The sequence below is a fragment of the Pleurodeles waltl genome, chromosome 8 (assembly GCF_031143425.1).
Source record: "Pleurodeles waltl isolate 20211129_DDA chromosome 8, aPleWal1.hap1.20221129, whole genome shotgun sequence".
Lineage (NCBI taxonomy): Eukaryota > Metazoa > Chordata > Amphibia > Caudata > Salamandridae > Pleurodeles > Pleurodeles waltl.
In genome coordinates this window covers 973618951-973645622 of record NC_090447.1, presented here as the reverse complement: position 1 = coordinate 973645622, position 26672 = coordinate 973618951, and the positions used below count along the sequence as shown (strand labels likewise).

General features: G+C 45.6%; 1 protein-coding gene across 3 annotated transcripts in view; it reads right to left on the bottom strand.

Moving 5' to 3' along the window:
* Positions 1-26672, bottom strand: part of LOC138250391 (RNA-binding protein 26-like) — a 623852-nt gene that overhangs the window by 448370 nt on the left and 148810 nt on the right. For all 3 annotated transcript variants that reach the window (XM_069205212.1, XM_069205213.1, XM_069205214.1), the window contains 2 exons: positions 23774-24034; positions 6454-6705 (listed from right to left, as the gene is read on the bottom strand). In XM_069205212.1, the coding sequence (XP_069061313.1) occupies positions 6454-6705; positions 23774-24034 (513 nt within the window). The remainder of the gene's footprint in view (positions 1-6453; positions 6706-23773; positions 24035-26672) is intronic.

Below are 26672 nucleotides of genomic sequence, written 5' to 3'. Positions count from 1 at the left end.
TGGATTATACGATTAGTGACAGCGATTACACGGTTATAACTGATCATCTTTCTATGTGACTTCGACATTCATTTACCAGTAGGGAAACAGTCCCAAAACAATATAACAAACATATGACGCACAGTTTTATTAACATTAGAAGTTTTATGTTAGCAAAGGCAGTTTTAATTTATCTGCAATTTTTTTTGAATCCTTGATCTAAGGTTCTAAGTTTACGTAATCAAAACGTTTTGCTATTGAAATAAAAACTCAAGTGTTTTCAAATTGAGACACCTGCCAGGCTTGAAAAAATAAATCTCTGGGACAATGTCTATGAAACAAGCTCTACTGAACAAGGAGAATATCACCCCTTTTCTCAGGCACACAGTGTAGATTTCTTCTAATTTTAGCCTTCACTGTTTAATAAACCAGCCTTTATCCAAACCCGACAGCCAACTGCACAGAAATTTCTTTAGACAAAAGTGGAGTGTCCATGTTATTAACCATTTTAACAAATTATCCCTAATTTGAGGACAGTAAGGAACTGCCTCCTTGGCATGGTTACCCCCTTACTTTTTGCCTTTGCTGTTGCTAAGTTTTGATTGAAAGTGTGCTGGGACCCTGCTAACCAGGCCCCAGCACCAGTGTTCTTTCCCTAAACGGTACCTTTGCTTCAACAATTGGCACAGCCCTGGCACACAGAAGTCCCTTGTAACTAGTACCCCTGGTACCAAGGGCCCTGAAGCCAGGGAAGGTCTCTCATGGCTGCAGCATGTCTTATGCCACACTGGGGACCCCTCACTCAGCACATGCACACTGCCTCATGGCTTGTGTGTGCTGGTGGGGAGAAAATGACTGTCGACATGGCACTCCCCTCAGAGTGCCATGTTCTCAACCCACTGCCTGTGGCATAGGTAAGTCACCCCCTTTAGCATGCCTTACAGCCCTAAGGCAGGGTGCACTATACCACAGGTGAGGGCATATGTGCATAAGCACTATGACCCTACAGTGTCTAAGCAAAACCTTAGACATTGTAAGTGCAGGGTAGCCATAAGAGTATATGGTCTGGAGTCTGTCAATTACAAACTTCACAGTGGCTACACTGAAATCTGGGAAGTTTGGTTATCAAGCGTCTCAGCACAATAAATGCACACTGATGCCAGTGTGCACTGTATTGTAACATGCACCCAGAGGGCATCTTAGAGATGCCCCCTGAATACCAATCCGACTTCAAGTGTGGGGCTGACCAGTTTCTGCCAGCCTGCCACACACCAGACATGTTGCTGGCCACATGGGGAGAGTGCCTTTGTCACTCTATGGCCAGGAACAAAGCCTGCACTGGGTGGAGGTGCTTCACACCTCCCCCTGCAGGAACTGTAACACCTGGCGGTGAGCCTCAAAGGCTCTTCCCCTTTGTTACAGCACCCCAGGGCATCCCAGCTAGTGGAGATGCCTGCCCCTCCGGCCACTGCCCCCACTTTTGGCAGCAAGCCTGGAGGAGATAATTAGGAAAACAAGGAGGAGTCACCCACCAGTCAGGACAGCCCCTAAGGTGCCCTGAGCTGAGGTAACCCTGCCTTTAGAAATCCTCCATCTTAGTTTTGGAGTATTCCCCTAATAAAATTAGGGATGTGCCCCCTCACCACAAGGAGGAAGCACAAAGAGGGTGTTAGCCACCCTCCAGGACAGTAGCCAATGGCTTCTGCCCTCCCAGACCTAAACACACCCCTAAATCTAATATGTAGGGGCACCCCAGAACCCAGGAAATCAGATTCCTGCAACCTGAACTAAAGAAGAAGGACTGCTGACCTACAAGCCTGCAGAGACGACGGACAACGACAACTGCTTTGGCCCCAGCCCTACAGGCCAGTCTCCTGAGTCAAAAACCTGCAACCAGCGACGCATCCAACAGTGACCAGCGGCCTCTGAAGCCTCAGAGGACTGCCCTGACCCCCAGGACCAAGAAACTCCAGTGAGCAGCGGCTCTGCTCAACAACAGCTACATCTTTACAACAAAGAAATAACTTTTAAAGAACTCACTCTTCCCACCAGAAGCGCAAGACTTCACATACTGCACCCGACGCCCCCAGCTTGAGATTCAGAGAACCAACACCAGAGGGAGGACTTCCCGGGAACTGCGAGTAGCCCAAGACGACCCCCCCTGGACCTCCACAGAGACGCCTGCAGAGAGAATCTGGAGGCTCCCCCTGACCGCGACTGCCTGTAACAAGGGATCCGACTCCTGGACCAAGCACTGCACCCGCATCCCCCAGGACCTGAAGGAACCGAACCTCCGTGCAAGAGTGACCCCCAGGCAACCCTCTGCCTAGCCCAGGTGGTGGCTGGCCCAAGAAGCCCCCCCTCTGTGCCTGCCTACACCGCTAGAGTGACCCCCAGGTACCTCTATTGTTTCCTATCTAAAACCAGACGCCTGCTTTGCACACTGCGCCCGGCCGCCCCTGTGCTGCTGAGGGTGTGTTTTGAGTGCCTACTTGTGTGTCCCCCTCAGTGCTCTACAAAACCCCACCTGGTCTGCTCCCTAAGGATGCAGGTACTTACCTGGTAGCAGGCTGGAACCGGAGCACCCCGTTCTCCATAGGCGTCTATGTGTTTTGGGCACATCTTTGACCTCTACACCTGACCGGCCCAGAGCTGCTGGTGCGGTAACTTTGGGGTTGCCTTGAACCCCCAACGGTGGGCTGCCTATGCCAAGGAACTGAGACTTGTAAGTGTCTTACTTACCTCACAATCTAACCAATACTTACCTCCCCAGGAACTGTTGATTTTTGCACAGTGTCTACTTTTAAAATAGCTTATTGCCATTTTAGCAAAAACTGTGTATGTTATTGCTCTAATTCAAAGTTACTAACTTACTAGTGTGTAGTACCTTGCATTTTATGTATTTACTTCAAATCTTGAACTTGTGGTTCTATAAATAAAGAAAAGCTATTTTTCAATATAAAAACTATTGGCCTGGAGTAAAGTCTTTGAGTGTGTGTTCCTCATTTATTGCCTGTGTGTGTACAACAAATGCTTAACACTACCCTCTGATAAGCCTACTGCTCGACCACACTACCACAAAATAGAGCATTAGAATTTTTTGCCACTATCTTACCTCTAAGGGGAACCCTTGGACTCTGTGCCCACTAGGTCTTACTTTGAAATAGTATATACAGAGCTAACTTCCTACAAGGACCATATACATAATACACTGAGGAGAGGTATTTTCTCCACTTAAACAGTGAGAAGAGATGCAACCTCAGCTTCAATGTTTTTTTTAAATGTGTTTTATTCATTTTGTGCAATGAAAAAAAAACTGACTAAACAGTGTCATCCATATTCATATATATGAAGTACATTTCAGAGGCAGTAGTTGACAAACCATTATACAACATCTTGAGTTGGCAAATTCTACCTTCCCAGCTGGAGGTGCAACATGTATGGAGTGAAGCCTACGAAATGGCATTTTAAAAAGGAAACATTATATGCACTTGGTATTCAAAATATGACTTAACCGTTAGTTTAGCAGCAATTAATCCCTGGTGTCCAATTCACTCAGCACTTGAATCGCTATCCACCTGGAACATGGCCAACAATTGTGCCTACATCATTACCGCACCTGCTCTCTCATCAGTAGGAGAGGCTGTCATATGGTGTTCCACTACAACACCCAACTCCATTAAGTCTTGCAACCAATATTCCAGCAGAGGAACCCTTGTACCCACCCATCCAATGGCTACCCATCTCTTCGCCAGTAGGAAAGGGATATTACAGCCCTTTAGGCGTATTATGACTCCCAACAAGCTAGCCAAAGGCAACACTGATATCCCAATCCCAGTGGCTTCTTCAATGCGTGGCACCACCTGTCTCCAAAAATCCTGGACTTGTGCGCAGTCCCAAGCCAGATGGAGGAAGGTGGCGCCCAACCGTCCCACATCTCCCACACTTGGTCCCCCTGGCAGACTATATTTTGTTTAGATTTTAGGGTGGGACATATGTTCCATGTGCAAATTGAAAGAGCAATAATTTAAATCTGTTGGCAAGATATTGTCCCCACTAGCCCCAATGCACTTTCCAAGTCTGAATCTGAGATTTGCAGACCCAAGTCTTTCTCCCATGCCCCACGGGCTAGGATCTGTTGAGGTGACATATCGCCCCCTAAATCTCTGTAGAATAAGGTAATCAGATGCCATCCTTTATCCCCAACCAATTAGACCATCGAGCACCCCAGAGGACCGAGGTGCCACAAGGAAGTCTATCTAGAGCTCCCTCACAACACTCTCTAGTTTGGCATAATAAAAGAAATGAGACGGTATAACCCCAAATGAGTCCTGTGCGCCTCCAAGAATGTGCAACATGTATCCCGGGGGTACAGATCCCCATGAGCTGGCACCCTCTCCCTCCAACGCTCCATGGACATATCTACAACAATATTTCTGAATTGGGCTTAATCCCGTAACATTAGTTCTCTGCTGAATGGGGCCCTGCAAAGTACCTTCTGAACCACTTTTCGCAGAGTCTTGCCATGTCAGATATGGGATCGGGTGATTCGATTCTCTCCCCAAACTTCAAATCCCAGGAGCTGTTTCTCCCATATTCAGACTCAGTGAGCCACCTGGCAGCATGTTGTAGGTGTGCCGCGTAGTAGTATAACTGCAGATCTGGAACTACAAATTCCTAGATAATGAAAACTGTTCACCTCCCATTGGAGACCCACCTCAGACATTTGATCCAGTTGTCTCCCAATGAGACTGCTCTAAGGGAACAGGAGGGACTTTCGCAGATTAATTCTGAGACCTGAATCTTTTCCAGAATAGTCCAGCCACCGCACTAGGATAGGAAACGCTTCTCCAGGTGTTTGGATGTACACCAATGCTTTGTCCGCATATAACGAGAACACTAGTGACATTTCCCACCTTCATCCCCCAAGGTTCAAAGGTTCTCGGTTCCACTCTCAGAAGCAGTGCAAGAGGCTCAATGGCCAAGGCGAATAGAAGAGGTGAAAGGGGACACCTCTATTTGTGTGCCCCTACCCACCGGCCAGGCTTTTGGAAGTTCGCTTCCCACCCAAATACGTATGGAGGGATCAGTATACAGGAGTTGCATCCAGGCACAGAAAGTAGAGCCAAGCCTCATGCCCATCAGGACTGCCATCAAATATGCCCACCCCAGTGTCGGATGCCTTTTCAAGGTCAACAGAGACCAAGGCCATCTCCTCCTCCCTGTCCAAGGCCTCATCTAACAAACGGGTCAGCCTATGGCAGCTTTAATTAATTAATTGCACTGTTAAATAATCTACATCGACAAACTGCTTAGCACTTACAACAGAAAACTCTGTTTCTCAATTTAAAGAGATGACACACAAATGTAACTCATTATCCACCTAGCACACAGAATGAACCAAACTGAGAAAATCTTTAAACAAATTGCCAGTTCACTAGACATATTAACAGGATACAGAAATTACTAATTTGTATTCAACAAGACACACTGGACACATTGGGGCACAATTTTTACAGTACTTTCTAATATCCTTAGTTCAGAGCTATAAAAATACAATCCTGAAGTCACTTGTAACAGTGATATTTACTTATGAAATAATGGCTTGCAAAATTAAATCTCATTTATAATCCATGTAATGCAATAAAAATATATCCCAACATTTGTGCATCCTTTACATTACACTCTTTGAAAATGATGGGCAAATATTTAAGCTAGTCTGTATCTATCAAAATGCTGTATTTAAACTGCATAGGATCAGCACAGCAGCAGAGAGGCAGAGAAACACAGGCAATCTTAGCCAAGTTTGTTAGGAATTCTCCCTCCGAGATAACAGTGCATTGGTCATTCCTCAGTTGAATGAATGCAGCCTACGGCACATTGTCTCTGAAGTGAGCAAACATCTTTTTAAACGTACAAGTTCCTAGGATTTTCACCACCGGTTCACACTTTTTTTAATGTTTGTGCATGGTCATGTTAAGATATCCAGAAATATATTTCATAAAAGACATCAGGTATGTTTTGTGGCTCAAACACAGCCTTCATCAGTACTTAATTTCTGCTGGTGTTCGCCAGAGCTCAGCACCAATACTTATTTCTTAACACTGCAAATTTCTAGATTCCATCCATGGGGGTGACGTCTGACAATTTGTAAAGAGAACACAGCAGAAGAGTTTTAACAGTTTAAGATATATATTTAACCAATAATGCAAGTGTACCCAGATCATGTCTACAGATTTGGGTGGTGTGGAATAGCCAATTTTTGCCTAAGTATGACAGTTAGCAGGTAGCCTTGGATTTGAAGTTTAGCAGCGCTGGATTAGAAAGTGGGTGCTTCAAACTGCATTGACCACCTTGGGTCCTGGCACTTATTTACTTATGTAAGTACTGCTCTTCAAGTTTCCAAAACCTCAAACTGAATGTTATACAAGAAATAACATTGGGATCAACATCCACAAAGAACAAACATGTTACCTGTCACAGGAGGCAGGCTAGGTGGCAAGCTTGGAGGAAGAGGGCCAGGTGGAGGCACTGGCGGCCGAAGATTCACAGGTGGAGGAGTTAAAATGGGAGGTGGTGGAGGAAGTCCAGGAGGGGGTGGCCCATCAACAACAGGGGGCTGTGCGGGAAAAGGCAACATACCAGGGAGGTTTACATCTTCAACAACTACTGGGTCACTTCCATGATCGAATGGGCACATGTCCCCTCTCATACAGAAACCCTTTTCTGGAAGAAATGAAAAATATCTCTTTAGTAACTTATTTTTTCCAAAAGCAATATTGTGTATTACAATAAACCTAAGACATAACTTGCTACATTTTGACTTCTGTCAGCTAGCATTACATACTACTAACGGTCAACTAATAACAGCAGTACTAACAAAAACATTCCACCTAGGACATAGGCTATGCTAAAACAACATGTTATGGTTAAAAGATCCATACTGCATGCTGCTGTCTACAGGGTTTCTTGGTAATGCAAAAAAACATGCCCACAGACTGGGCAAAGTGCCAATGGATCACTCCAAGGTAAAAATAAATTTAAAGCTTTGCTTATTACCAAAAAAAAGGAAGAAACTCTTGGCTATGGCAGCAAACAGTGGGGAAGTACTTGCTTGCTTCACAAGCCATAGTAGTACTACAAACAGTCCTTTCTGCATTTGCACATAAGTGAAAATACAGAACAAGTTACTTACCTTCGGTCACGCTTTTTCTGGTGGATACAGTAGCTACCTGTGGATTCCTCACTTTTTGAATTCTCCCAATGCACTAGCATTGGATGGAATTTTTTTCCTAGCTCTCCACGTCGACAAGGTCACAATTACACTTCTCCGCACGTGACTTCATTGGACGTTATCGGAGCCATAAGAAGTCCTCGTTTACCCAGTGTACATCTGTTTGTGGCATGTTCCGCTGCAGATTCAAATGCAATGCATACCGTCTGCCATCTAGTGTTGGGCTCGGAGTGTTACAAGTTGTTTTTCTTCAAAGAAGTGTTTTCGAGTCACAGGATCGAGTGACGACTCCTCTTCAGCTCCATTGCGCATCGACTCCATGTTAGACTGTTTTCCCGCAGAGGGTAAGGTAGGAGTGATAGAGTATAAAGAAAAGAGATGACCATGCAAATGGTGTGTATGGAAAATGTCACTTACCCAGTGTACATCTGTTCGTGGCATTAGTCGCTGCAGATTCACATGTTGTGCACATCACGCCATCTAGTGTTGGGCTCGGAGTGTTACAAGTTGTTTTTCTTCGAAGAAGTCTTTTCGAGTCATGAGATCGAGGGACTCCTCCCATTTCGGCTCCATTGCGCATGGTCTCGTATGGTCTCGTGTTAAGATTACTCGATAAAGAATGGGCCTACAATTTCTTTTTGTTTTTTGTTTATTGTTTATTATATGTGTGACCAGTTGGTGCCATAAATCAAAATCATATTTGATTGTATTATGATACTTAAATATGTCTCTAATACCTGTATAGTCTGGATTAATTCTTCTCTATCCTTATCTATATAGTGAGTGGCTCTATGGATGCATGTTAATAAACTGTATTTAAACAGGGCCTAGGCGTAAAGTGCATAGTGCTAAAAAAAATATATATTAATAATAAGTGCAAAAATGTGCATATAAAGTGCAACTAAGTGTTACAAAACTCTAATATTAATTAAAAAATTATATATATACACATACATACACATAAACATATGTACAAGTAAATGTTGAACTTAAACGGCTACAGTCTCCCAGGGAGGTGGGAGGGTGCATGTGAATCTGCAGCGGAACATGCCACGAACAGATATACACTGGATAAGTGACATATTCTGTTCAATGGCATGTGTAGCTGCAGAAACACATGCTATGCATAGAATACAAAGCAGTTTTTCCTCCCATAAAAGTGGTGGTTAGCCTGAAGGAGTTGAAGTTGTTTGAAATAATGTTCTAAGTACAGCTTGGCCTACTGTGGCTTGCTGTGTTGCTAACACATCTACAAAGTAATGCTTGGTAAATGTATGTGGTGTTGACCAAATAGCTGCTTTACAAATTTCAGCCATTGGTATATTTCCTAAGAAAGCCATTGTAGCCCCTGTTTTCCTTGTGGAATGTGCTTTAGTTGCAACTAAGAGCTGCCTTTTAGCTTTACGGTAACATGTTTGGATGCATTTTACTATCCACCTTGCTAAACCTTGTTTTGAAATGGGGTTACCAGTATGTGGTTTTTGGAAAGACACAAATAACTGTTTGGTCTTTCTGAATGATTTTCTTCTATGTATGTAATACATTAGGGCTCTTTTAATATCTAATGTATGCAGGGATCTTTCTGCCACAGAATCTGGCTGTGGGAAGAAGACTGGTAGTTCCACTGTTTGGTTGATATAAAAAAGGTGATACAACTTTTGGAAGAAATTTAGGGTTAGTTCGTAGTACGAATTTATGTTTGTGTGCTTGTATAAACAGTTCTTCAATTGTGAAAGCTTGTATTTCACTAACTCGTCTTAATGAAGTATTGAATCTGACATGAGTGAATAGGTTCAAATGGTGGGCCCATTAGTCGAGTGAGCACTATGTTTGAATTCCACGAAGGCACTTGAGGCGTTCTAGGTGGGATAATGCATTTTAACCCTTCCATGAAGGCTTTGATAACAGGAATTCTAAATAAAGAGCTGCGCTGTATATTTTGCAAGTACGCGGAAATTGCAGTGAGGTTCTATTTTCATGGATGAAAAAGCTAAGTTTGCTTTTTGCAAATGAAGCAAATAACATACAATTTCTTGTATTGATGCTGAAAGAGAGGTTATTTGTTTAGATTGACAGTAATGCACAAATCTTTTCCATTTGTTGGCATAGCACTGCCTGGTAGTGGGTTTTCTTGCTTGTTTAATTACTTCCATACATTCAGTTGGTAGTTGTAGATACCCAAATTCTATGACCTCAGGAGCCAAATCGCTAAATTGAGTATGTTGGGATTTGGATGTCTGATCTGCTGTTTGTTTCAGGTTAACAGATCTGGTTTGTTTGGGAGTTTGATATGTGGCACTACTGACAGGTCTAATAGTGTTGTGTACCAGGGTTGATGTGCCCACATTGGCACTATGAGTATTAGTTTGAGCGTGTTTTGACGCAGTTTGTTGACTAGAAAAGGAATGAGCGGGAGAGGGGGGGAAAGCGTAAGCAAATATCCCTGACCAATTCATCCATAGAGCATTGCCCTTGGATAGGGGATGTGGGTCCCTGGATGCGAAGTTTTGGCATTTTGCGTTTTCGCTGATGGCGAAGAGATCTATGTCTGGCATTCTCCACTGTTGAAAGTATAGTTGAAGTAATTGAGGGTGAATCTCCGACTTGTGTGTTTGTTGATGATCTCTGCTGAGAACATCTGCCAATTGGTTGTGTATCCCTGGAATGTATTGTGCTACCAGGTGAATTTTGTTGTGGATTGCCCATTGCCAGATCTTTTGTGCTAGAAGGGAGAGTTGGGATGAATGGGTCCCTCCTTGTTGCCATTCAGGGAATAAACCACAAGCCTTCTTCTGCAGCCACTTTTCCCAATTTTTTTGAAAAAAAACAACATTTTCACTGTATTTTGGCTAATTTCTTGGCCTCCTTCAGGGGAACCCACAAAGTCTGGGTACCTCTAGAATCCCTAGGATGTTGGAAAAAAAGGACGCAAATTTGGCTTGGCTAGCTTATGTGGACAAAAAGTTATGAGGGCCTGTAGGAAGTTGGCTCTGTATATGCTATTTCAAAGTAAGGAATAGCATGCACAGAGTCCAAGGGTTCCCCTTAGAGGTAAGATAGTGGCAAAAAGAGATAATAATAATGCTCTATTTTGTGGTAGTGTGGTCGAGCAGTAGGCTTATCAAAGGAGTAGTGTTAAGCATTTGTTGTACATACACACAGGCAATAAATGAGGAACACACACTCAGAGACAAATCCAGCCAATAGGTTTTGTTATAGAAAAATATATTTTCTTAGTTTATTTTAAGAACCACAGGTTCAAATTCTACATGTAATATCTCATTGGAAAGGTATTGCAGGTAAGTACTTTAGGAACTTTGAATCATTACATTAGCATGTATACTTTTCACATAAAACACAATGAGCTGTTTTAAAAGTAGACAGTGCAATTTTCACAGTTCCTGGGGGAGGTAAAGTATTGTTAGGTTTCACAGGTAAGTAAGTCACTTACAGGTTTCAGTTCTTGGTCCAAGGTAGCCCACTGTTGGGGGTTCAGAGCAACCCCAAAGTTACCACACCAGCAGCTCAGGGCCGGTTAGGTGCAGAGGTCAAAGAGGTGCCTAAAACACATAGGCTTCAATGGAGAGAAGGGGGTGCCCCGGTTCCAGTCTGCCAGCAGGTAAGTACCCGCGTCTTCGGAGGGCAGACCAGGGGGGTTTTGTAGGGCACCGGGGGGGGGACACAAGTTCACACAAAAAGTACACCCTCAGCGGCACTGGGGCGGCCGGGTGCAGTGTAGAAACAAGCGTCGGGTTTTCAATGTAAATCAATGAGAGACCAAGGGATCTCTTCAGCGTTGCAGGCAGGCAAGGGAGAGGGCCTCCTGGGGGTCACTCCTGCACAGGAGTTCCGTTCCTTTAGGTGCTGGGGGCTGCGGGTGCAGGGTCTTTTCCAGCCATCGGGAAATGGAGTTCAGGCAGTCGCGGTCAGGGGGAGCCTCGGGATTCCCTCTGCAGGCGTCGCTGTGGGGGTTCAGGGGGGACAACTTTGGTTACTCACAGTCTCGGAGTAGCTGGAGGGTCCTCCCTGAGGTGTTGGTTCTCCACCAGTCGAGTCGGGGTCGCCGGGTGCAGTGTTGCAAGTCTCACGCTTCTTGCGGGGAGTTGCAGGGGTCTTTAAATCTGCTCCTTGAAACAAAGTTGCAGTTCTTTTGGAGCAGTGCCGCTGTCCTCAGGAGTTTCTTGTCTTTCTTGAAGCAGGGCAGTCCTCAGAGGATTCAGAGGTCGCTGGTCCCTTGGAAAGCGTCGCTGGAGCAGGTTTCTTTGGAAGGCAGGAGACAGGCCGGTAGGACTGGGGCCAAAGCAGTTGGTGTCTTCTGTTCTTCCTCTGCAGGGGTTTTTCAGCTCAGCAGTCGTCTTCTTGTAGTTTCAGGAATCTAAATTCTTAGGTTCAGGGAAGCCCTTAAATACTTAATTTAAGGGCGTGTTTAGGTCTGGGGGGTTAGTAGCCAATGGCTACTAGCCCTGAGGGTGGGTGCACCCTCTTTGTGCCTCCTCCCAAGGGGAGGGGGTCACATCCCTAATCCTATTGGGGAATCCTCCATCTGCAAGATGGAGGATTTCTAAAAGTTGGAGTCACTTCAGCTCAGGACACCTTAGGGGCTGTCCTGACTGGCCAGTGACGACTCCTTGTTATTCTCATTATTTTCTCCGGCCTTGCCGCCAAAAGTGGGGGCCGTGGCCGGAGGGGGCGGGCAACTCCACTAGCTGGAGTGTCCTGCGGTGCTGGCATAAAGGGATGAGCCTTTGAGGCTCACCGCCAGGTGTGACAGCTCCTGCCTGGGGGAGGTGTTAGCATCTCCACCCAGTGCAGGCTTTGTTACTGGCCTCAGAGTGACAAAGGCACTCTCCCCATGGGGTCAGCAACATGTCTCGGTTGTGGCAGGCTGCTGGAACCAGTCAGCCTACACAGATAGTCGGTCAAGGTTTCAGGGGGCACCTCTAAGGTGCCCTCTGGGGTGTATTTTACAATAAAATGTACACTGGCATCAGTGTGCATTTATTGTGCTGAGAAGTTTGATACCAAACTTCCCAGTTTTCAGTGTAGCCATTATGGTGCTGTGGAGTTCGTGTAAAACAGACTCCCAGACCATATACTCTTATGGCTACCCTGCACTTACAATGTCTAAGGTATTGCATAGACACTGTAGGGGCACAGTGCTCATGCACTGGTGCCCTCACCTATGGTATAGTGCACCCTGCCTTAGGGCTGTAAGGCCTGCTAGAGGGGTGACTTATCTGGTCAAGGCCATCATCATTTGTTTGGGACAAAACTGCCCCTATCCCATGTTCAGAGGCATCTGTTTGCACAATGAATTGCTTGGAGTAATCTGGAGCTTTTAGAACTGGTGCTGTGCACATAGCTTGCTTCAGGGTGTCAAAGGCCTGTTGGCATTCTACAGTCCAGTTTACTTTCTTGGGCATTTTCTTGGAGGTGAGTTCTGTGAGGGCTGTCACTATTGATCCATATCCCTTCACAAACCTCCTATAGTACCCAGTCAAGCCAAGGAATGCCCTGACTTGAGTCTGGGTTTTTGGAGCTGCCCAGTCCAGAATAGTCTGGATCTTAGGCTGGAGTGGCTGAACTTGGCCTCCACCTACAAGGTGTCCCAAGTAAACCACAGTTCCCTGCCCTATCTGGCATTTGGATGCCTTGGTAGAGAGGCCTGCTGATTGCAGAGCCTTCAAAACCTTTTTCAGGTGGACCAGGTGATCCTGCCAGTTGGAGCTAAAGACAGCAATATCATCAAGATAAGCTGCACTAAAGGACTCCAACCCATCAAGGACTTGATTCACCAACCTTTGGAAGGTGGCAGGGGCATTCTTTAAACCAAAGGGCATAACAGTAAACTGATAATGCCCATCAGGTGTGGAGAATGCTGTTTTCTCTTTTGCTCCAGGTGCCATTTTGATTTGCCAGTACCCTGCTGTTAAGTCAAAGGTACTTAAGAATTTGGCAGCATCTAATTTGTCAATCAGCTCGTCAGCTCTAGGAATGGGATGGGCATCTGTCTTGGTGACAGAATTAAGACCTCTGTAGTCCACACAAAACCTCATCTCTCTCTTTCCTTCTTTGGTGTGAGGTTTGGGGACTAAGACCACTGGGCTAGCCCAGGGGCTGTCAGAGTGCTCAATGACTCCCAATTCCAGCATCTTGTGGACTTCCACCTTGATGCTTTCCTTAACTTGATCTGTCTGAAGATTTTGTTTTTGACAGGCATGCTGTCTCCTGTGTCCACATCATGGGTACACAGGTGTGTCTGACCAGGGGTTAGGGAAAAGAGCTCAGCAAACTGTTGTAGGACCTTCCTAAAGTCAGCTTGCTGTTGCCCAGAGAGGGTGTCTGAATAGATCACTCCATCCACTGAGCCATCTTTAGGGTCTGATGAGAGGAGATCAGGGAGAGGCTCACTCTCAGCTTCCTGCTCCTCATCTGTTGCCATCAACAGATTCACATCAGCCCTATCATGGAAGAGTTTTAGGCGGTTTACATGGATCACCCTCTTGGGGCTCCTGCTTGTGCCTAGGTCCACCAGGTAGGTGACCTGACTCTTCTTTTCCAGGATTGGGTAAGGGCCACTCCATCTGTCCTGAAGTGCCCTGGGAGCCACAGGCTCCAAAACCCAGACTTTCTGCCCTGGTTGAAATTCAACCATTGCAGCCTTTTGGTCATACCAAAACTTCTGGAGCTGTTGGCTGGCCTCAAGGTTTTTACTTGCCTTTTCCATGTACTCTGCCATTCTTGAGCGAAGGCCAAGTACATAGTCCACTATGTCTTGTTTAGGCTCATGAAGAGGTCTCTCCCAGCCTTCTTTTAACAAGAGCAAGTGATCCCCTTACAGGGTGGCCAAACAGAAGTTCAAAGGGTGAGAACCCTACTCCCTTCTGAGGCACCTCTCTGTAAGCGAAAAGCAGACATGGCAGGAGGACATCCCATCTCCTTTTGAGTTTTTCTGGGAGCCCCATGATCATGCCATTTAATGTCTTGCTGAATCTCTCAACAAGGCCATTAGTTTGTGGATGATATGGTGTAGTAAACTTATAAGTCACTCCACACTCATTCCACATGTGTTTTAGGTATGCTGACATGAAGTTGGTACCTCTGTCAGACACCACCTCCTTAGGGAAGCCCACTCTGGTAAAGATACCAATGAGGGCCTTGGATACTGCAGGGGCAGTAGTCGACCTAAGGGGAATAGCTTCAGGATACCTAGTAGCATGATCCACCACTACTAGGATGTACATATTTCCTGAGGCTGTGGGAGGTTCAAGTGGACCCACTATGTCCACACCCACTCTTTCAAAGGGGACCCCCACCACTGGAAGTGGAATGAGGGGGGCCTTTGGATGTCCACCTGTCTTACCACTGGCTTGACAGGTGGGACAGGAGATGCAAAACTCCTTAACCTTCTGGGACATATTGGGCCAGTAGAAGTGGTTGACTAACCTCTCCCACGTCTTGGTTTGTCCCAAATGCCCAGCAAGGGGAATATCATGGGCTAAGGTCAGAATAAACTCTCTGAACGCCTGAGGCACTACCACTCTCCTAGTGGCACCAGGTTTGGGATCTCTTGCCTCAGTGTACAGGAGTCCATCTTCCCAATAGACCCTATGTGTTCAATTTTTCTTGCCTTTGGACTCTTCAGCAGCTTGCTGCCTAAGGCCTTCAAGAGAGGGTCAGGTTTCTTGTCCCTTACACAACTCTTCCCTTGAGGGTCCCCCTGGGCCTAAGAGCTCAACCTGATAAGGTTCCAGCTCCATAGGCTCAGTTCCCTCAGAGGGCAGAACTTCTTCCTGAGAAGAGAGGTTCTCTTTTTCTTGTTGTGTTGCAGCTGGTTTCCCAGCTGACTTTCCTTTTCTCTTGCTAGGCTGGGCCTTTCTTCCAGACTCCAGCTCTACTGTTTCACCCTGTGCCTTGCACTGTGCCCTTGTCTTGACACACACCAGTTCAGGGACACCGAGCATGGCTGCATGGGTTTTCAGTTCTACCTCAGCCCATGCTGATGACTCCAGGTCATTTCCAAGCAAACAGTCTACTGGGATATTGGAGGAGACGACCACCTGTTTCAGGCCATTGACCCCTCCCCACTCTAAAGTTACCATAGCCATGGGGTGTACTTTAGTCTGATTGTCAGCGTTGGTGACTGGATAAGTTTGTCCAGCCAGGTATTGACCAGGGGAAACCAGTTTCTCTGTCACCATAGTGACACTGGCACCTGTATCCCTCAGGCCCTCTACACTTGTCCCATTAATTAAGAGCTGCTGCCTGTATTTTTGCATGTTAGGGGGCCAGGCAGCCAGTGTGGCTAAATCCACCCCACCCTCAGAGACTAATGTAGCTTCAGTGTGACACCTGATTTGCTCTGGGCACACTGTTGATCCCACTTGGAGACTGGCCATTCCAGTTTTGGCTGGAGTGGAGTTAGAAGTGGTATCTTTCTTGGGACAGGCCTTGTCTCCAGTTTGGTGTCCAGACTGACTACAGCTACGACACCAGGCCTTTTTGGGATCACAGTTTTTACCCTTGTACCCAGAATTGTTTTGTGAAGAGGCTCTGGGCCCACCCTCCTGTGCAGGTTTTTGGGGGCCTGTAGAAGACTCTTTACTATTTTTGTTTTTGGCTGTCTCACCACCTTTCCCCTGGGGAGGTTTTGTGACCCCTTTCTTTTGGTCACCCCCTGTGGAAGTTTTGGACACCCTAGTCTTGACCCAATGGTCCGCCTTCTTTCCCAATTCTTGGGGAGAAATTGTTCCTAGGTCTACCAGATGCTGATGCAGTTTGTCATTGAAACAATTACTTAACAGGTGTTCTTTCACAAATAAATTGTACAGCCCATCATAATTACTTACACCACTGCCTTGAATCCAACCATCTAGTGTTTTTACTGAGTAGTCTACAAAGTCAACCCAGGTCTGGCTCGAGGATTTTTGAGCCCCCCTGAATCTAATCCTATACTCCTCAGTGGAGAATCCAAAGCCCTCAATCAGGGTACCCTTCATGAGGTCATAAGACTCTGCATCTTTTCCAGAGAGTGTGAGGAGTCTATCCCTACACGTTCCTGTGAACATTTCCCAAAGGAGAGCACCCCAGTGAGATTTGTTCACTTTTCTGGTTACACAAGCCCTCTCAAAAGCTGTGAACCATTTGGTGATGTCATCACCATCTTCATATTTAGTTACAATCCCTTTAGGGATTTTCAACATGTCAGGAGAATCTCTGACCCTATTTATGTTGCTGCCACCATTGATGGGTCCTAGGCCCATCTCTTGTCTTTCCCTTTCTATGGCTAAGATCTGTCTTTCCAAAGCCAATCTTTTGGCCATCCTGGCTAACTGGATGTCCTCTTCACTGGAGTTATCCTCAGTGATTTCAGAGAGGTTGGTCCCTCCTGTGAGGGAACCAGCATCTCTGACTATGATTTGTGGAGTCAGGGCTTGAGAGGCCCTGTCCTCCCTAGATAGGACTGGTGGGGGGGGAATCACCCTCCAAGTCACTATACTCATCCTCTGTGTTGCCATCCTCAGAGGGGTTGGCTCTTTCAAACTCTGCCAACAGCTCCTGGAGCTGTAGTTTGGAAGGTCTGGAGCCCACTGCTATTTTCTTTAGTTTACAGAGTGACCTTAGCTCTCTCATCTGTAGATGGAGATGGAGGTAAGGTGTGGTGTCGAGTTCCACCACATTCACATCTGTATTAGACATTATGCTTCTAAAAGTTGGAATACTTTTTAAGAAACTAAAACTAGTTCTAGGATCTAATTCAAACTTTTACCAAACTTTTAAACTCTAAAAGGAAATGCTAACAGGGACTAACACAAGGCCCTAGCAGGACTTTTAAGAATTTAGAAAAATTTCAAATTGCAAAAATCTATTTCTAATGAAAATTTTTGGAATTTGTCGTGTGATCAGGTATTGGCTGAGTAGTCGAGCAAATGCAAAGTCTTGTACCCCACCGCTGATCCACCAATGTAGGAAGTTGGCTCTGTATGTGCTATTTCAAAGTAAGGAATAGCATGCACAGAGTCCAAGGGTTCCCCTTAGAGGTAAGATAGTGGCAAAAAGAGATAATACTAATGCTCTATTTTGTGGTAGTGTGGTCGAGCAGTAGGCTTATCAAAGGAGTAGTGTTAAGCATTTGTTGTACATACACACAGGCAATAAATGAGGAACACACACTCAGAGACAAATCCAGCCAATAGGTTTTGTTATAGAAAAATATCTTTTCTTAGTTTATTTTAAGAACCACAGGTTCAAATTCTACATGTAATATCTCATTGGAAAGGTATTGCAGGTAAGTACTTTAGGAACTTTGAATCATTACATTAGCATGTATACTTTTCACGTAAAACACAATGAGCTGTTTTAAAAGTGGACACAGTGCAATTTTCACAGTTCCTGGGGGAGGTAAAGTATTGTTAGGTTTCACAGGTAAGTAAGTCACTTACAGGTTTCAGTTCTTGGTCCAAGGTAGCCCACCGTTGGGGTTTCAGAGCAACCCCAAAGTTACCACACCAGCAGCTCAGGGCTGGTTAGGTGCAGAGGTCAAAGAGGTGCCCAAAACACATAGGCTTCAATGGAGAGAAGGGGGTGCCCCGGTTCCAGTCTGCCAGCAGGTAAGTACCCACGTCTTCGGAGGGCAGACCAGGGGGGTTTTGTAGGGCACCGGGGGGGGACACAAGTTCACACAAAAAGTACACCCTCAGCGGCACTGGGGCGGCCGGGTGCAGTGTAGAAACAAGCGTCGGGTTTTCAATGTAAATCAATGAGAGACCAAGGGATCTCTTCAGCGTTGCAGGCAGGCAAGGGGGGGCTCCTCGGGGTAGCCACCACCTGGGCAAGGGAGAGGGCCTCCTGGGGGTCACTCCTGCACAGGAGTTCCGTTCCTTTAGGTGCTGGGGGCTGCGGGTGCAGGGTCTTTTCCAGCCGTCGGGAAATGGAGTTCAGGCAGTCGCGGTCAGGGGGAGCCTCGGGATTCCCTCTGCAGGCGTCGCTGTGGGGGCTCAGGGGGGACAACTTTGGTTACTCACAGTCTCTGAGTCGCCGGAGGGTCCTCCCTGAGGTGTTGGTTCTCCACCAGTCGAGTCGGGGTCGCCGGGTGCAGTGTTGCAAGTCTCACGCTTCTTGCGGGGAGATGCAGGGGTCTTTAAATCTGCTCCTTGAAACAAAGTTGCAGTTCTTTTGGAGCAGTGCCGCTGTCCTCGGGAGTTTCTTGTCTTTCTTGAAGCAGGGCAGTCCTCAGAGGATTCAGAGGTCGCTGGTCCCTTGGAAAGCGTCGCTGGAGCAGGTTTCTTTGGAAGGCAGGAGACAGGCCGGTAGGACTGGGGCCAAAGCAGTTGGTGTCTTCTGTTCTTCCTCTGCAGGGGTTTTTCAGCTCAGCAGTCTTCTTCTTCTTGTAGTTTCAGGAATCTAAATTCTTAGGTTCAGGGAAGCCCTTAAATACTAAATTTAAGGGCGTGTTTAGGTCTGGGGGGTTAGTAGCCAATGGCTACTAGCCCTGAGGGTGGGTACACCCTCTTTGTGCCTCCTCCCAAGGGGAGGGGGTCACATCCCTAATCCTATTGGGGAATCCTCCATCTGCAAGATGGAGGATTTCTAAAAGTTAGAGTCACTTCAGCTCAGGACACCTTAGGGGCTGTCCTGACTGGCCAGTGACTCCTCCTTGTTGTTCTCATTATTTTCTCTGGCCTTGCCGCCAAAAGTGGGGGCCGTGGCCGGAGGGGGCGGGCAACTCCACTAGCTGGAGTGTCCTGCGGTGCTGGCACAAAGGGGTGAGCCTTTGAGGCTCACCGCCAGGTGTTACAGCTCCTGCCTGGGGGAGGTGTTAGCATCTCCACCCAGTGCAGGCTTTGTTACTGGCCTCAGAGTGACAAAGGCACTCTCCCCATGGGGTCAGCAACATGTCTCGGTTGTGGCAGGCTGCTGGAACCAGTCATCCTACACAGATAATCGGTTAAGGTTTCAGGGGGCACCTCTAAGGTGCCCTCTGGGGTGTATTTTACAATAAAATGTACACTGGCATCAGTGTGCATTTATTGTGCTGAGAAGTTTGATACCAAACTTCCCAGTTTTCAGTGTAGCCATTATGGTGCTGTGGAGTTCGTGTAAAACAGACTCCCAGACCATATACTCTTATGGCTACCCTGCACTTACAATGTCTAAGGTATTGCTTAGACACTGTAGGGGCACAGTGCTCATGCACTGGTGCCCTCACCTATGGTATAGTGCACCCTGCCTTAGGGCTGTAAGGCCTGCTAGAGGGGTGACTTATCTATACCTGCATAGGCAGTGAGAGGCTGGCATGGCACCCTGAGGGGAGTGCCATGTCGACTTACTCGTTTTGTTCTCCCCAGCACACACAAGCTGGCAAGCAGTGTGTCTGTGCTGAGTGAGGGGTCTCCAGGGTGGCATAAGACATGCTGCAGCCCTTAGAGACCTTCCTTGGCATCAGGGCCCTTGGTACCAGGGGTACCATTTACAAGGGACTTATCTGGATGCCAGGGTGTGCCAATTGTGGATACAAAAGTACAGGTTAGGGAAAGAACACTGGTGCTGGGGCCTGGTTAGCAGGCCTCAGCACACTTTCAATTCAAAACATAGCATCAGCAAAGGCAAAAAGTCAGGGGGTAACCATGCCAAGGAGGTATTTCCTTACAGGGCCTAAGCGCAAACTGCCCCAAATAGCCAAAAAAAGGCCTGCCACAGGAGGGGGAAAAGGCCTGCCACAGGAGGGGGAAAAGGCCTGGCAGCGAAGGGGTTAAAAGCTTTGAGTGCTAGGAAGATGGCTAGCAACTCTAAGTGATTTATGTATAACTGTTTGTGTTTGGCGTCCCATTGTCCTTGGATGTTGTGATTGTTGAGGTGAGCCCTCCAGCCAATCATTGATGCATCTGTTGTAAGTAATGTCTGAGGCATGGGGGCTTGAAATGGCTGCCCTTTGTTTAGGTTTGTGGAATTCCACCACTGAAGGGACATGTATGTTTGTTAATTCTGACAGTGTATCGTTGATTTATTTGTATTTATGTGATTACATTTTGTGTATTTGGACATGCTAGCGCTTGCTGAGTATTTAGTATTGCACCCAAATACTGTTGTATTTGTGCCAGTTGTAGATGTGATGTTTGGTAGTTTATTGAGAAGCCTAGCATGTGCAGGGTTTGTATTACGTAATGCGCATGGCTTTGACACTGCGTATGACTGTTAGATTTTATTAGCCAATCATCTAGCTATGGAAAGACATGTATATGTTGTCTTCTTAGGTAGGCTGCGACTACCGCTAGGCACTTTGTGAATACCCTTGGGATGTTGTTATTCCAAAGGGCAACACTTTGAACTGATAGTGCTTTCCATGAATGACAAACCTGAGATTTCTGTGTGCAGGATGGATGGGTATATGAAAATATGCATCTTTGAGATCTAGTGCTGTCATGAAATCCTGTTTTTGGAGTAGTGGGATAACATCCTGTAGAGTTACCATGTGAAAATGTTCTGACAGTATGTAAAGATTGAGGTTCCTGAGATCTAAAACTGGCCTGAGGGTGCCATCTTTTTTGGCAATGAGGAAATATAATGAGTAAACTCCTTTCCCTATTTGAGATTGTGGTACCAATTCTATTGCTTGTTTGAGTAGTAGAGATTGGACTTCTTCTTGTAACAGACTGATGTGTCTGTGAATAGTTTGTGTGACCTTGGTGGTAGATTTGGAGGAGTGTGTATCAATTCTAGGCACCAGCCATTGTGGATAATTGATAGTACCCAATTGTCTGTGGTAATGTTTTGCCAATTTGTGTGAAACTGTTGTAGTCTTCCCCCCACAGGAGAGGTGTGGAGTGGAAAGGAAGGAGAAAAGTCACTGTATAGGGTGCTGTGGAGGTTGCTTAGAGGTTTCAAATTTCCCTCTATTTCTGGGGTACTGTCCTCTATACGTGCCCCTAAAACCACCTTGTTGGTATTGTGGTTGATTTTGTCTGTGATGTGGATGCCTCTGTTGTCTGAACCCACCTCAAAACTGAGGTTTCCGAAAGGATCCCCTGTATGTGTGAAGTATAGTGCGCCCATTGCTTTTGCTGTGTCTGAATCCTTTCTTATTTTTCTATGGCTGTGTCAACTTCTGGCCAAAAAAATATATTTTGTCGAATGGCATATTTAACACAGCCTGCTGTATTTCTAGTTTAAAACCCAGAGGATCTAGGCCACGCATGTCTGTGTATTGTGACTGCAGTAATGACACTTCTAGCAGCGGTGTCTGCTGCATCTAGGGCAGATCAAATTTGATTGTTAGTAATGGCTTGCCCTTCTTCCACTACTTACTACTTGTTGTGCCCTCTTTTGGTGTTCTTCAGTGAAATGCTGGATTATGTCTTGCATCGCGTCCCAATGGGCTCTGTCATAGCAAGCTAACAGTGCCTGTGAGTTGGCTATCCTCCACTGATTTGCTGCTTGGGATGCCACTCGTTTCCCTGCAGCATCGAATTTTCTGCTCTCCGTATCAGGTGGGGACGCATCTCCTGATGACTGACTGACTGCTCTTTTTCTGGCAGCGCTAACGACAACAGAAGCTGGAGGTACCTTAGGGTAATGTCATCAGGATCAGAGGGTGGAGGTTTATATTTTTTCTCTACCCTGGGTGTTATTATACGTGCCTTAACAGGTTCACTAAATATCTGAGCTGCATGTTTTAATATGCCTGGGAAAATGGGAAGGCATTGATATTTAGTGTGTGTTGAGGATAGGGTGTTAAACAAGAAATCCTCTTCTAGGGGTTCTGTATGCAAGGTGACCCCATGGTATGCTGCAGCCCTAGCTATAACTTGATTGTAGACTGTGCTATCCTCAGGTGGTGAAGGTTTTGAGGGATAGCTGTCTGGGTCATTACTAGGAATGGGATCTGGATCATAAAGGTCCCATGGATCCACATTGTCCTGTTGTGAGTCAAAAGAGTAAGTGGGTGACTGCACTGGTGTAGGACTAGTAGGGGGAGAGGTAAGTAGGTGTGGAGAGTGAGTAGGAGAATGAGGAGAAGATTGGGGAGGTGGTGGTTTCTCCTTCTGCTTTGGCACTTTTGCTGGAGGCTGCATAGTGTCCAATTCCTCCTGAAAGGCTAGTTTTCTTTTTGGTTAGGGGGTGCTGTCTAAATTCTGCCTGTTTCTTTATGGATGTAGATCGTGGACTGCCTTTCATCCATACCTTCAAATATTGGTTGTACTTTATACTACTCTTCAGAGATTTTGTGGCTTTCTTTAAATCTTTTTGAAAGTCCATATTCCTCTGTGTATTCTGGGCTTTTCGGCTCCGAAGCAGGCTTTTTTGGGATCGAAAAAGTTGATGTTGTCGATGCTCTCGGCTCTGAAAATGAATTTCAAATTTTCCACTCTGAAAAATGATGTTTGCCGGAGTCGGACACAGAGTTCTTTGTTGCCCCCGATGTTTTAGGAGGATTGGCCTTTTTCGGTGCCGAACTGGTAAGTTGGTCACCGGTAGCCTTTTTTTTGGGACCGGGCCATGGCCTTCTGGCAGTGGTGTACCTAAGGCCTTATGTTTTTGCTTTTGTGAAGGCAGGCATACTCGCATGATGTCCTGCTGTGACCGGCCTGTCTTCTTCTGATTCCTGTTCGTATTCGGAATCTTGAACCGAGACCGCTGTTTGCATCATTTCTTCCTCCTCCACGTAGAGATGTCCGCTGCATCGACGCCATTCCGAGTCATTGCGCGCTCCTGTCTCGAAGAGTCTTTTTTGATCGGAAGGATCAACAAGCCTCACAGTTTTCTTCCAGATGATCCGGGGAAAGGCAAATATTGCAATAGGCCAGAGTTGGGCGCGCGCACCCCGAAGGGCGAGTAAAGTTGTTTTCTCCCAACAATACCACTGTGTCGATGGAAGATATAAACCTGATCGATACAAAACTGACGAAGAGAGTTTTTCAAAGTTTTCCAAATCGAAATCTCAGAGCGAGAGGAAACACGTTCTAACCAGACGGCGGAAAGAAAACAATCTAACAATAGAGTCGACCCCCATGCGTAATGGAACCAAAGAGGAGGAGTCACTCGATCTCATGACTCGAAAACACTTCTTCAAAGAAAAACAACTTGAAACAATCAGAGCCCAACACTAGATGACAGAATAATGCACAGCATGTGTATCTGCAGCTACACATGCCATCGAACATATATATGCTTCCTATAATCTTGTCGAAATTGTTACACTGATTTTCCATTAGGAATATTTTTGGGAAATACTAACATGCATGCAACTTTCAGAGCATCTGATGCCTGCCACTAATCTTCCTAATTCAGTAATTTGTGTTTGTAAATATTTCTCATTCCCATTTACATAAACAGTATCAGGGTGAAATTAACTATATTGCAGAAGGCGCAAGCTATGATCAAATGTGAAACATTTGAGTCTTTGATAGGCAATTAAGGCTGAAAACATTTGTAAAATATTGAAATAAAATGAGCGTTTTCTATGGCATTTAAAAACCGAAACCAAGATTTTCTCATATGCATAAGTGTTTAAAATACAGCTGGCTAGATAGTCAATTGACTTGTTTAGATTTTTAAACTCACCATCATAGTCTCTACAGCGTTTCCTTGGCAATGTTGGCCTTACGTATGAGCTGTGGTCCACTTGGTCTTCAGGAAAATCAGTCCAGTTATTTGTAGTGCTGTTACCGTGGTGTGATTGGGAAATAACTTTAATGGCACTGCTTACGGTCTGAACAGGATAACAATCTGTGGCAATGTTCGAAACAGAAGACACTGGTGTATAACTGTTCTCTAGTGGGTCTGTTCGGTCCAGTTCGTACTTTGGCTTTACTGGGTCTCTTTCTGAAAAGCAAGCATTAAACTATTTGAGTACAGCATTTCAGTTTACACATTATCTGGAAAAAACATGTTCTGGTAGTATAACACGATGCAGACAGAAGCTTCCATTTCAGAGGATAATGCCGACTCCTACTTTAATAAGGCAAATGTTGGGGAACAGTTTATGTATACTCAGTTAGGGCTCAAGGTACATCACTATGAACTGTTAAAAAAAGCAGGTAGAGGGTTGACTGAATCAGACAGAATGCTCTAACCTAATACATTTACTATGAAGTGCCCTTTGCAATAGCATTTCAACTGCCCTCGGTACAAAGAGAAAATCTCTATAAGCTTTACCCTAGTGACTGAGAATCTGCTAAACAATTCCAAAAATCAAGAAATACAAAAATGACCGAGGAAGAAACTAAGTGGCTAGTTACCAGTAGGAGTGGTTTTGTAGCTTGAAGAGTTTTCTGGATTCACATAATATGCATTATTCATGCATCTAGTGGTTTGGTCGGAACTGTCTTTTCTTTTCCCTTTTATTTTTCTTCTGTGGGCGTTGTCGACCACCATTTGGTGGTATGTCTGTTCACCTTGTGTGACGGCAGATGTCCGTCTCTCCTCTCCCCCCTCCTACCCCCCCCCCCCCCCGACATTCCTGTGCATAGTCGCCTCCTTCATATTTCTTTTCTCTTTCTCTCCTAGTTTACTTCCTTCTTGTTCTTTCCTTTCCCATCTTGGAGCTTCCTTTCCCATTTCTGGGAAGGTGGGTGGGTCGCATATGAATCCAGAAAACTTTTCAAGCTGCAAAACTACCCCTACTAGAGTAAGTAATTATTTTGTTTAGCAGCACAGCACAAATCCTTTTCTGGATTCTCATGCCGGACATTATATTATGTAGCGGTATCGCCTCCTATGGGTTGGCTGGGATGCAAGTTCTGTATTGTTACTGTCTATAGTTTGCTTACTCTGCGTGGCGATGTAATTGCGATTGAGAACACTGTCTTGAGCCTTAGTGACTTTAGATCTGCTTTGTGCATCCGATTAAAGGGCTTTGTCATTAACTGCGTTAGCACTGCTTTTAGGTTCCATAAAGTCACTGGAACTGCTCTTGGTGAAGCAATTCTTTTAGCTCCTTCTAGGAAGCTCTTCAGCACTGTAGATGTGAAGAAGCTGTTGCATGAAATGTCCCTGGTGTAGGATACTTTACCTAGCAGATGTACTTTTATGGTTGATAGGGTTAGGCTGGTATCTATTAGGCGAGTGAAATAGGTTATTAGTATCCTGTCTAGTCCCTTTCCCCAGGTATTTGTTATTTGTGCACCAGAAAATGTATCTTCCCCATTTTGCTGCACAGCATTTCCTTGTAGTAGCCTTTCTAGCTTCCTTAAGGATTTCCATTGTCCTAGGTAATAGTTGGAGATGTCCAAATTCGAAGTCTGCAGGAAATAAGCTGCTAGGCTGAGTGCTGCTGGCTCCAGATGGTAAACTCTCCCCTCTTGAATTTTTAGCAAGTCTTGTTCTGCTTTGATTGTCATCATTTGGTCCTTGGACATTTCCAGTAGGTCAGAGTACCAAGTTTGTCTGGCCCATTGTGGCGCTATGAGAATAAGATGTGTCCATTCTTGTGTGGCTTTCTCGAGCACCTTCAGTATTAGGGGTATTGGAGGAAAGGCGTAAGCAAGTCCCCCTGACCAGTTTATTAACCCAGCATTCCCCTCCAATTGAGGATATTGAAACTTGGAGGCGAAGAATTGGCATTTTGAGTTCTTTGCTGTTGCTAAAAGGTCTATTTCTGGTCTTCCCCAGATTTTGAAGATCTTATCTGTTACCTGTTGCTTTAGTTCCCATTTGTTGAAACTGCTTTGTCTGCTCAATTCGTCTGCCTCTGTTTTTTCTTTTCCTCTTAGGTGTATTGCTTGCAGTGTGATCTCCCTTGGTATTGCCCACTACTACCATATCTCTTGGACTAGCTTGCTCAGGATGAATGATTTTATTCCTCCTTGTTTTTTTAGGTAAATCATTGGTTGGTGTGTGTGTATTGGAAGTTGGCTCTGTATATACTCTCTTAAAGTGAGAGATAGTGTGCACAGAGTCAAAGGGTGCACCTTAGAGGTTGATAGTGGCAAAATTAGATGCTCTATTTTGTGGTAGTGTGGTCGAGCAGTAGGCTTATCAGAGGGTAGTGTTAAGCATTTGTTGTACACACACAGGCAATAAATGAGAAACACACACTCAAAGACTTAACTCCAGGCCAATAATGTTTTTATATAGAAAAATATTATTTTCTTCATTTATTTTAGAACCACAAGATTCAGATATCAATTAAATACATACATTGTAAAGTACTTGGCATATTTAAATGTGGAACTTTGAATTAAAACAAAAATGTACACAGTTTTGGCAAAAATGGCAAATAGCTATTTTAAAAAGTGGGCACTGCAAAAATCAACAGTTCCTGGCGATGCAGGCAGGGAGCTGTGGGGGGAGGGGCTTCTCGGGTCAGTCACCGACTGGGCAAGGATGAGGGCCGCCTGCTGGTCACTCCTGCACCGGTAGTTGTATTCTCTTGTGCCTGGGGGCTGCGGGTGCACTGCTTCTTACAGGCATCAGATTCTTTTGCTACCAGGCAGTCGCAGCCAGGGGGAGCCTCTGGATC